At 33.3% G+C, this 12,658-nt stretch overlaps 1 protein-coding gene across 8 annotated transcripts in view; it reads left to right on the plus strand.

Moving 5' to 3' along the window:
* Positions 1-12,658, plus strand: part of CEP290 (centrosomal protein 290) — a 99,726-nt gene that overhangs the window by 48,643 nt on the left and 38,425 nt on the right. For all 8 annotated transcript variants that reach the window (XM_082738857.1, XM_082738861.1, XM_082738854.1 and 5 more), the window contains 9 exons: positions 1,265-1,376; positions 3,164-3,369; positions 4,304-4,455; positions 7,892-8,003; positions 8,635-9,090; positions 9,595-9,759; positions 10,911-11,018; positions 11,239-11,373; positions 12,298-12,564. In XM_082738857.1, the coding sequence (XP_082594983.1) occupies positions 1,265-1,376; positions 3,164-3,369; positions 4,304-4,455; positions 7,892-8,003; positions 8,635-9,090; positions 9,595-9,759; positions 10,911-11,018; positions 11,239-11,373; positions 12,298-12,564 (1,713 nt within the window). The remainder of the gene's footprint in view (positions 1-1,264; positions 1,377-3,163; positions 3,370-4,303; positions 4,456-7,891; positions 8,004-8,634; positions 9,091-9,594; positions 9,760-10,910; positions 11,019-11,238; positions 11,374-12,297; positions 12,565-12,658) is intronic.

A 12,658-nucleotide genomic window follows, 5' to 3' on the forward strand; every position in this document is an offset into this window, starting at 1 on the left:
TTTCTTTTTGAGACTGGCTCCTTCTAATACCTTAGCTTTCTGCTTAAATACCATCTCTTCAGGACTTAATACCTTCTTCAACCGCTTTATTTTGATTTGGCTGCTTTTTCTCTGGGTTCATACTCTGTATCTTTCTAGATATTTACTTTCTTCTTTTTTCAAAGATTTTATTTATGAATTTGACAGAGAGAGGGACACAGTGAGAGAGGGAACACAAGCAGGGGGAGTGTGAGAGACAGGCTTTCCACCGAGCAGGGAGCCAAATGAGGGGTTCTATCCCAGGACCCTGGGATCATGAGCTGAGCCCAAGGCAGCCGCCCAACTGACTGAGCCACCCAGGCGCCCCTAGACCTTGGCATTTTTAAAAATTTAATTTTCTTTTTTTTTTTTAGTAGTACAGAATTCATTGTTTATGCAGCACATCCAGTGCTCCATGCAACGTGTGCCCTCCGTAATACCCACCACCAGACTCGACCACCCCCCTCCCCCCTCCCCTCTGAAACCCTCGGTTTGTTTCTCCGATCTTTACTTTTTTTTTTTTTTAAGATTTTATTTATTTATTTGACAGACAGAGATCACAAGTAGGCAGAGAGGCAGGCAGAGAGAGAGAGAGGAGGAAGCAGGCTCCCTGCAGAGCAGAGAGCCCGATGTGGGGCTCGATCCCAGGACCCTGGGATCATGACCTGAGCTGAAGGCAGAGGCTTTAACCCACTGAGCCACCCAGGCGCCCCCCAATCTTTACATTTTTAATGATTGTTTTCTTTGCTTACCTGTTCACTGCTGCCTTCCACACCCTCCCCAGCTCCTGCCACACACACATACTCACAGACACCAAATGGTGAGGCCTATGAGGGTCAAAATTTTATGTTTCTTTTTACCGTGGACTTGCAACACCTCATTGCTAGCATGCTAGGGATGCTCAGTAACTATTTGTGTGAGACAGGGACGTGAGCAACCTTCATTGTGAAGGTTGTGAAATTCTAAGTATTCCAGCTGGGCAAAATGCACACAGCAGAAACTAATGCTCAGAGGCCACAGATCAGATACACAAGAGATTTTGATGATTATTTTAAAATAATATTTTCTATATGTATATGTGTGTGTGTGTGTGTTCGTATGTATATATTACATATATGGGAGCTCCTAATTTTGTTAAAAAAATTAGATTGTGAGTTTAAGGAGATATTATATAAAGCAATATCAGTGCTGTGGTATTAGTCTGAATTACAATGTAGTTTCTCAGTGATGTTTCTGTTTTATTCAGTGTGAAAATGCATCCCTAAAAGAACAAATGGAGTCTATAAATAAAGAACTGGAGATTACCAAGGAAAAGCTTTATACTATCGAACAAGCCTGGGAGCAAGAAACTAAACTAGGTAAGTATGAGGACTCTGATAATATAAAGTGATGAAGACCTAATAGTAAATATTTTTCTTTTATAGTTCCTTTTCTATATCAGGTGAAAAGGAAATATTTTGATAAAAATTAACTATGCTTTAACAGTGTAATTTAGCAGGCAGTTGATGAGTAATATCTTATACTAATCTCTACCAAAATTTGTTTTTTAGTTATTGAATTAGATTTGTTCCTAGTGAAATCATATATGTTAAAAAATTATGTCTAGGGGTGCCTGGGTGGCTCAGTGGGTTAAAGCCTCTGCCTTCAGCTCAGGTCATAATCCCGGGGTCCTGGGATCGAGCCCCACATTGGGCTCTCTGCTCAGCAGGGAGCCTGCTTCCCTTCCTCTCTCTCTTCCTGCCTCTTTGCCTACTTGTGATCTCTGTCTGTCAAATAAATAAATAAAATCTTTAAAAAAAAAATTTGAAAAAAGAAAAAATTATGTCTAAGCATTAGCTATTTTGAACCATTTAACAAATCAAGATTGGTGATAATTTTTAAATACCTATATCTTGGTGGTAGTGTGTGGAATTTTCCACTGTGTGTAAAGTACTATTGGGAATGCATCATTTGATAGACTTAAGATAAAAGGTCATCATAAAACATCAAAAATTTTTTGCAAAGAATTTATATAGCCCTAGTTTGACTATTATTATTTTTTAGATCACTTTATACACGTTTATGTGAGCACTGGGTATTGTGTGGAAGTGTTGAATCACTATATTGTACCCCTGAAACTGATATTACACTGTGTGTTAACTAACTGGAATTTAAATAAAAACTTAAATAAAGTGTAAGTTTGATTCTAATGGAAAAAATATATATACTTTAACTGTATTTAACATTGCATAGTATATTCACTTAGTAGATGTCAAAATATTCGTTTTACTCATCATCTTATACATACAAATATTCATGCAGTATCTTACTATTTCAGTGATTAAATCACTAGGTCTTATTATTTTTCTATTGCTTATGGTACTTCAGTGAACATATTCACGTATATCGAACATAGATATTACTGTCTCACAAGATCTTAAAATCTTTGTGGCTTCTGCTAGGGTTTTCCATATTAGTTTTTTAAATAGTTATCCTAGTTCATGGCGTTTAAATAGTTTTGTGTTTTTTTTTTTTTAATCTTACTAGCATTGTGCTTTATTTTCACATAAATTTGCTCCTTTGGATAAAGTGTTTTTATATGTTTTCTAATGCACTTAGAGCTCTAATGCTGTTCAAGGTTTCTATGAAATAGAGCTGGTTTTTTTTTTTTTTAATTGGCAATTGGGACATGTACTTTAGTGAAGGCTAACATTGGGCCTAATATTATCTAAAATAAGCTACTTTTAGAAATGCAGTTTTTAATTCGTTAAGAGATTGTAAGGGAATTGACTTTCCTGTAGCTTCCACATGAAAGAAGGTATCTTATATCCTAAGATATAAAAAAAGGTATTACATACAATTGTGGTAAGTTCTCTGTACCTTTTACCTTATCCCTCTTTAATAAGTGTTGGATTTCCTATAGAAATTCCTAAATTTCTATGAGGAATAGTTTTTATGATCACTTGACTGATGAAGAATATAAGTTCCAGAGAGATGAAATGGGATAGATGGTATCCCGACATGAGTAGAGCTAAGGCTGGAATTCATAAGGCTCTTGTGTTTCCACGGAACCGTGTTATTACTGCATCCTTGTCTATAATGGCTAAAATATTTGGGATATCATTTTGATAATAGCTTGAGATTGACTTAGTATTGTTGCATATAGGAAATGAATCGAACATGGACAAGGCAAAGAAATCAATAACCAACAGTGAAATTCTTTCTATTTCCAAAAAAATCACTATGCTGGAGATGAAGGAATTAAATGAAAGACAGCGGGCTGAACACTCTCAAAAAATGTATGAACATGTCAGGACTTCATTAAAGCAAATGGAAGAACGTAATTTTGAATTGGAAACCAAATTTGCTGAGGTTTGACACGATTTTTATCATGTTATAATAAGAGTAAGAATTAGTCATGTTAGACATATGTCTATGTTAGACATGGTATTTTGTGGGAGATTAGTTTGTACTTCTGAAGTAACAATATAGTGTTTGTGTTTCATGTAATGTGTAAATAAAAGATGTATTTTTAAATCTGAAATGTTTAATAAGAAAGCACATATTTCTTTGAATGAGTTCTTTTTTCTCAGCAGCCATTACATTAGAGTTAATGCAAAAAGGTATTATTTGCTTAATAACAATGTTGCCTTCCACTGCCATCAGTTCATTTAACAAGTATCTATTGAATGCCTATCACATGCTAGATAGGGTATGGGGGCTAGTGTTAGGGCAGGAAACAGAATAGACAGTAATCTCTACTCTCAGGACTTTGCATTTTAATAGACTTTTTTGATATGGTCAGAAATATTAAATTGGCTGGCAATAAATATAGTTTGCAAATATTCAACAATTAATGATGAAAAAGAACTCGTGTAATGTTTACTTTGAGAATTAGTATGTATTTTAACCTGTCATTTGTTTATTTTAACCGAGTCACTAAATATATATTAAGAAGATTTTACTAACTCATATTTATAGATAATATAATCAAAGTAAGGTATAATATGTATACCACATTTCAAAGAAATTTAAGAAAATCAGGGATTCAAGTATTATATTTTGAGTTGTCTAATATAAATGACTTTTGGTGGGTTGGTATACAACCAGAGTTGCTATAATCTGTTCCTCACTCTTTCTCTTTACCCTCTTTAATCTATTCTTAGTATTTCATCACACCTAATTCAGTATGACTTGACTAATGCCAAGTAAGGAAAACAGCAGTATGGATGGCAAAAACTAAATTGAAAGGGAAAACCTCACCCAAAACTAATAAACCTGAACATTTTTTGTTACTTTTTCTTAGCTTACTAAAATCAATTTGGAAGCACAGAAGGTGGAACAGATGTTAAGAGATGAATTAGCTGATAGTGTGAGCAAGACAGTAAGTGATGCTGATAGGCAACGGATTCTAGAATTAGAGAAGAGTGAAATGGAACTAAAAGTTGAAGTGTCAAAGTAAGTTCATGTAAACTTTTCAGTTATTAGATGTGTCTACTTTAATTTGTCTTTAAGAAACCTAGTTACAGTAGTTTGGGATAATACTCTTCTTTTGATACTGATTGTTCTTATTTTTCTTTTTTTGTAAGAACAAGATTACATAAGATTAACAAGATTAATTTTTAACAGGTATAAATAATAATATTGAAGAGGAAATAATGTCCCAAGATTCATATTTCTTACAGTCCAGGAATAGTAGTATTGCAGGAAAAACTGAATTTGGAATTCAGACCCTATGCTACCTAATTCTTCCACATGGTGATATTTTTTTGGAGGAAAGTGTGATGGTCATTTAATTTATTTAAACTTAAGTTTCTTATATCTGATAAAAAGTTATCCAAAATATATAAAGAAATTATACAACTTAACACCCAAAAAACAAATAATCTAATTAAAAATGGGCAGAAGTAATTAACAGGCATTTCTCTAAAGAAGGCATCCAGATGGCCTGTAGACACATGAAAAGATGCTCAGCATCACTCATCATCCAGGAAATGCAAATCAAAACTACAGTGAGATATCACTTAATACCTCTTAGAATGCTAAAATCAAAACCACAAAAAACAAGTATTGGTGAGGATGTGGAAAAAAAGGAACCCCCTTGCATTGTTGGTGGGAATGCAAACTGGTAGAAAGCCGTATGGAGGTTCTTCAAAAAGTTAAAAGTAGAATTACCCTATAATTCAGTGATAGCACTACTAGGTATTTACTCCAGAAATACAAAAACACTATTTCAGAGGAATACATGCACCTCCATGCTTATAACAACATTATTTACAATAGCCAAATTATAGAAGCAGCCCATTTATTATTCATTGATAAATGAATGGAGAAATAAGTGGTATGTGCAATTGTATTCCAATATTCCAATCATTGAAATATTATTCAGCCATAAAAAATTGCCATCTTGCCATTTGCAACAACAAGGACAAAGCTAGAGAGTATAATTTAGCAAGATAAGTCAGTCACGGGAAGACAAATACCATATGATTTCAGTCATTTGTGGGACTTAAGAAACAAAACAAATGAGCAAAAGAAGAAAAAAGAGAAAGACAAACCCAGAAACAGACTCTTAGAGAGCAACTGATGGTTGTCAGAGGGGAGTTGGGGGGTGGGGGGGTAAATAAGTGATGAGGATTAAAGAGAGCTTGTGATGAGCACTGGGTGTTGTATGAAGTGTTGAATCACTGTTTGTACACCTGAAACTAGGATAACACTGTATGTTAACTATAGTGGAATAAAACACAATAACATAAATATAAACAAAATAAAAGCAAAATTAATATATTAAGAAATTGCCACAGCTGCAGTGACTTTAAACAACCACTATCCAGATCAATCAGCAGCCATAAACACTAATGGAAAACCCTCCAGCAACAAAAATATTATGGCTCGCTGAGAGCTCAGATGATGTTAGCATTTTTTAGCAGTAAAATATATTTTTAAATTTTATTTAATAAAATATTTAATTTTATTTAATTTTTAATTTTAAATTAATTATCTAATATTTTATTTAATTTTATTTAATATTTATTTTATTTAATAAAATATTTCTTTAGAGAGCGTATGAGCGGAGCAGGGCCAGATAGAGAGGGACAGAGATCTCAGGGGACCCCGCACTAAGCGTGGAGCCCAATGTGGGGCTCAATCTTATGACCCTAAGATCATGATCTGAGCTGAAATTAAGAGTCAAAGATTTAACCAGTGAGCTTCCCAGGCACCCCTGCAATAAAATATTTTTTAGTTATAAGAAATAGAATAGAATTTAGTCTACTTTTTTATAAAAGATTGCTATAAAGTTATGAAAAATTCAGATTTTTCTTCAGTTTGCATTTATTGAGTAGTATGTATTGTGCTAGGTATTAAACATATATTAACTCATGTAATTACTCGTGTAATTATGCTTAATAATCCTAAAGTAATATTGTGATTTTTTATTTTACATGTGGAAATCGTTTATTCACTTGGAACACAAAAATATAGATAAGGAATAAATACTGTGTTGGGGTGCCTGGGTGGCTCAGTGGGTTAAAGCCTCTGCCTTCAGCTCAGGTCATGATCCCAGAGTCGTGGGATCAAGCACTGCATCAGGCTCTCTGCTCGGCAGGGAGCCTGCTTCCTCCTCTCTCTCTGCCTGCCTCTCTGTGTGCTTGTGATCTCTATCTGTCAAATAAATAAAATCTTTAAAAAAAAAAAAAAAGGAATAAATACTATGTGCCAAGTAGATGCTGTGTACTCCTGGGTAATTTTTGTCAATTCAGTAGAAAGGTAATAGGAGTCATAAGTTGATCTGTCAAGTATAAATAATTATTTATAAAAAGGGTTTTATGGCTTGCCCATGATAAAGTTATGTTTTGGATCCTTGATAGCCCTTTGGGAATATCTGTTATTCTCAGCCCCTTTCACTATGAAAAATTCCATTCTGTGTTCTTCCTCTTACCTCATCAACCTCTCCTTTTGAAATAAACTAACATAATTATTCATTTTATTATATTTTAATTTTTAACACTTATGTAACTGTCAGTGAGACTTTCTAATCAATGTGAGGAAACCTGACTTATCTTTCACAGTGAACTAAAATTATTCTTGCCCAGAGTAAAATGCATTTTACTTTACCTCTGTGCTCTTATAATAGTAGTCTTACAGGAAATTTATTATTTACTATCACATTTCCCCCATTTTTTAAATTGTAGTAACCATATAATCTCTCTTTTTCACCTTTCTTTCTTTCTTTCTTTCTTTCTTTCTTTCTTTCTTTCTTTCTTTCTTTCAAGATTGTATTTGTAAGAGAAAGAGCACAAACAGTAGGAAGGGACAGAGAGAGAAGCAGACAGTCCCTGCTAACCAGGGGTGGGGAATGAGGGGGGCAAGACCCCAAGACCTGAGCCGAAAGCAGACATGTAACCGACTGAGCCACCCAAGTATGCCCCTCTTTTTCACATTTCTGATAGCTTGTAAATTAAAACATATATTAATCTATCTAGGGAACCCAGGAATTTTAAATTCTATATTCTTAACTGTACAATTCTGTCAAATAAAGCTACTCAATACCTTACTCTAACTCTGCCAAACTAGGATAATAAGTGCTGTATATGTATGTATATGTATAGTTTGAGATAATTTACTTTAAAACTTCTCAGGACATTTCATACAATACTATATATTATGAATTTTCAGGGGGGAGGGCTGTTGGGAATGGAGTTATATTTTAACAGAGCTTGTGTTAACCTCTCCTGGAATTGTATTTCATGAAATAGTTGAGGAAATTTTGCTTTAGTTTTGATATTAAAATGCTGGAAATTAGTGGCTTTTCCAAGAGTCTCAAAATATAAAATACTGGTATTTACTTAGAAAATGTATCGAATTGTTCCTAAAGTATCTTTTCACATCCTAGACTGAGAGAGATTTCTGATATTGCCAAAAGACAAGTTGAAATTCTGAATGCACAGCAACAGTCCAGGGAAAAGGAAGTAGAGTCTGTCAGAATGCAACTGTTAGACTATCAGGTAGGTACAGTATTGGCTCTTCTAAGCAGACTTTTTCTTTTTCCTGAATTCACATTAGATATTGGCTGATTTTACAGTGTTAATCAGAGAATTTATCAGACGGAAGCTCCTATGCTTGTTAATTTTAACCTGATTAGAAAAACTCTTTAATTTAAAATGTCATTCATGATACAGAAAAGCATTTAAATACCTACAAATACATTGTGCTGGTTGCTAATCAAAGTTGAGACCTGAGAAATAGGTAAGTCTTTGATAACAATATTTTCTCTTGTATTAATATGTAGCTTTTCACACATATTCTCCCATTATAAATTTTTTAGGATAAAAAAAATTTTCCACATTAGTGTTATACCAATATTGTTATTTACATATGGGAGTTGAAAAAAATCAGTAAAATGCCAACTGTTATTTAAAGTTAGAAGCCATTTGGATTTAAAATATGCTTGATTCTGTGGTTTTTTAAACAAGCTTTGATAATTAAAATTTAATTAAAGCTAGGCTAGATTTTTATAGGATCTCATGTACCACACTTCTTAAAATTTTATTTAGTAAGCTGTGTTTTTAAATCCATGAAAAATGTCATTAGAAAAACTTGAAACTGACTCTATAAATATATACTTTTTTATGTTAGGCACAATCTGATGAAAAGGCACTGATTGCCAAGTTGCATCAACATATCGTCTCCCTTCAAATTAGTGAGGCTACTGCTCTTGGTAAGTTGGAGTCAGTTACATCTAAACTGCAGAAGACAGAGGCCTGTAATTTGCGCTTAGAGCAGAAACTTGATGAAAAAGAACAGGCTCTCTATTACGCCCGTTCGGAAGGGAGAAACCGGGCAAAACATCTGCGCCAAACAATTCAATCTCTACGACGACAGTTTAGTGGAGCTTTACCCTTGGCACAACAGGAAAAATTTTCTAAAACAATGATTCAATTACAAAATGACAAACTGAAGATAATGCAAGAGATGAAAAATTCTCAACAAGAGCAGAGAAATATGGAGAACAAAACAATGGAAATGGAGTTAAAGTTGAAGGGCCTGGAAGAGTTAATAAGCACTCTAAAGGATGCCAGGGGAGCCCAAAAGGTAAAACATGGACTTTCAGTTCAGTGTTTCCAAAAGAGTTACGTAATAATTTTAAGTTTTTAATGTGTAGCTATCTGAAAAATGCTTACTAAATGGCGAAAATTCCAATTATAAGTTATTAATGTCGATTTTGTAAGTTAAAAGTTTTGGCTTTTTAAATGTCTATTTGTAAGAATAAATAGACTCTTCCCAATAATAGTTTTGGTAGAAAGGCTTAGATTGTATACTATCAAAGAATTTTAAACACTCTAGAAAATTTGATATGTATTAATTAAATAGTAATTTTAGTTATTTGTAAACATTTAGAAACATTTGAAGAATGTTATATTAAGATCACACATATTTTTTAGAAGAGTATGAAAATTCTAAATGAATTTTACTTGTGCCTCAACAAAGGATAATTTTTATCTTATTATAGAATATATATTAATTTTAGTTAAAATTATTAGGATCAATGGGGAAATATTTAAATAGATCATGTATCTATTATTTGTAAATGTTTAGGTAATCAATTGGCACATGAAAATAGAAGAACTTCGTCTTCAAGAGCTTAAACTAAATCGAGAATTAGTCAAGGATAAAGAAGAAATAAAATATTTGAATAATATAATTTCTGAATATGAGAATACCATCAGCAGTCTGGAGGAGGAAATTGTGCAGCAAAACAAGGTTTCATTTTATATATATTTTGCTCTTCCATTGCTAAGATATTAAACCTAAGAATATTGCTTGAGCAATTGCATTATTTTTTTAATTGAATGTAGCTCCTATTTTTATTCTTATAAAATACTATTTATTTTCTAAGCCATTCAAAAAACCGATATTTACTTATGTTGTAATGGTAGTTTTATTTTTTTTTTATTTTTATTTTTTCAAGATTTTATTTATTTATTTATTTGAGAGAAAGCGAGAGCGTGAGCATAGGGTTTGGGGTGGGGAGGGAGAAGGAGGCTCCCTGCTAAGCAAGGAGCCTGACTCAGGGCTCTATGCCGGGACCTTGGGATCATGACCTGAGCTAAAGGCAGACACTTAACCAACTGAGCCACCCAGGCGCCCCATAATGGTAGTTTTAAACTTAAAAGGAACAATACATAAATTTAGTTGGTAAGTTAATTATTGTTTTAATATTAGTTATTTGACTTTTCACAGGAGTTTCAACTGCTTCTCACTGACGGAGTGTAGAAGGCAGCTTGGTGTAGAATAAAGCACATATACTTTAGAGACAGACAAATTCACCAAGCTCATGCTTGCTTGCCTTAGAAATTATGTTGTTCCTTCCACCTGGAGTGTTCTTAGCTCAGATACTTGTATTGTTTATGCTTTCATTGCTTCCAAGTCTTTACTCAAATATCTTACCTTATCAGTGAGGCCTTCACTAGCCACCCAGTATACAATTGTAAATCCTATTACCATCAAGAATCCCTAAGTAGGGATTCCTTTTTCTCCAGCACTACCATCCTCTAACACATTTGTTTATTGACTGTCTCTCCCTCACTAGTATATGTTTCATGCTGAAATGGAGAAAGGGACTTAATTTTGTTCACTATTACGTTCACATAACCTCGAAGTGCTTAGCACATAATACATGTCATTAAATGTAATGGATGGATGGGTGCTTGGAGAGATTGAAATCCTGACTTCTCATCTTCTATCTCTGTGACCTTAGGCAACTTACTTACTTAAATCTCTCTGACTGTGCTTTCTTTTTCTATAAAATGAGAACATAGTGACCCCAAAAGGTTGTTGTGAGGATTAAATAAAATGTATATAAACGCTTCTGTTATATGCTTGGTGAGTGTCTCTGTGTGTGTCTGGTACAGTTTCATGAAGAAAGGCAGATGGCCTGGGACCAAAGAGAAGTTGAGCTGGAACGTCAACTGGACATTTTTGACCATCAACAAAATGAAATACTAAAAGCAGCACAAAAGGTATGAATGATTAATTCTGTTTTTCTGCTCTGTAGCCTGATCTACAATGTTAACCAATGAAATGCTTTCCGAAGTTAGATAGAATTTTAATTGATATTATCTTCTTATATTTCAAATATAAGTGGGATTTAACCATGTCCTTGTCATACAGTTGTAACAGTATTGTTCTTAATGATGTAACTGCTTTTTTTTTTTTCCAAAAAACGCTATTTCTTAATAGTTTGAAGAAGCTACAGGCTCAATGCCAGACCCTAGTTTGCCCCTTCCAAATCAACTTGAGATTGCTTTAAGAAAAATTAAGGAGAATGTTCGAATAATCCTAGAAACACGGGCAACTTGTAAATCACTAGAAGAGGTAATTAGAAGAATTTGAATTTTTATTTGTATATTATTGGATATGCTTGTGGAATTTTCTCAATACTTGCTAACAGAGGTAAAGCATAGAATTATGAATCTGTTGCTAATTCCAATCTCCTATACTGTACTATAATATTTTTAATAGCCAGTAAAGAATCGCAGATATGGCTAATTTGAATTTACTGCCTATTTAATCACTGCTTGTCGCTTTTGGGCACACTGATCAGTAGTAGTAAGCATTATACTTACATTATAGTTACAGAAAATAATATAAACTGAAGATGATTTTCATCTAAGACTTTCATCTATGATTTTCATCTGAAGATGGTTTACATGTAAACAAAGTAATTATAAATGCATTTTAAAAAATTTTGTAAGTGAAATTGTCCATTTTTAATCTGTTGAAGAAATCCAATATTTCTTTCAATAATTGTAAAATTTGACATTTATGTGAACTGCCACTGAGTTACTTAATTTAAAATATCTGTCTTAATCCTATTGAAGAGTAATAATTTTTCCTGTTTTATTTTAATAAGCTACATATTTTATAATGGTGATTTATTGACTTAGCCCACTGAAGTTCCAATTTTTATATTCAGCTGACTTTTATGGACTACTCTTCTAGGGCCAAAATAAAAGGAATGATTTATTACGTTTCCTTTCTAAATCTAGTACCACCACACATTTCTAGTTCTAAAGCTCTAAGAGCCAAATAAATGTAGGCGCAAATAACTGCTGTCCCATGGATATATAAGAAATATAACCTTATTAATATCAATATAGTATCATCAGTATAAGTACAATGTGGAAAATAAAGTGAAACTCCTTTTTGTTTATAATTACTCTTACCGAAATTCAGACAGAAGTATTTTTAAAAGAAAAAATATAACTTAATAATTTTATCATGATTTGATCATTGCAGAAACTAAAAGAAAAAGAATCTGCTCTACGGTTAGCAGAGCAAAATATTTTGTCAAGAGACCAAGTAATCAATGAGCTGAGACTTCGATTGCCTGCCACTGCAGAACGTGAAAAGCTGATAGCTGAACTAGGCAGAAGAGAGATAGAGCCAAAATCACATCACACACTGAAAATTGCTCAGCAGACCATTGCAAATATGCAAGCAAGGTTGAATCAAAAGGAAGAAGTGTTAAAGAAGTATCAGCATCTCCTGGAAAAAGCCAGAGAGGTATGTTATTATATTATGTTGTGCTATTTTATTTATTACCATGTTTTTTAGTCAAATGCCAAATACTATTCTGCTCTGAAGTGGTAGCTCCTTT

This window comes from Mustela nivalis (genome assembly GCF_964662115.1).
Source record: "Mustela nivalis genome assembly, chromosome: 7".
In the NCBI taxonomy this organism is placed as follows: Eukaryota; Metazoa; Chordata; class Mammalia; order Carnivora; family Mustelidae; genus Mustela; species Mustela nivalis.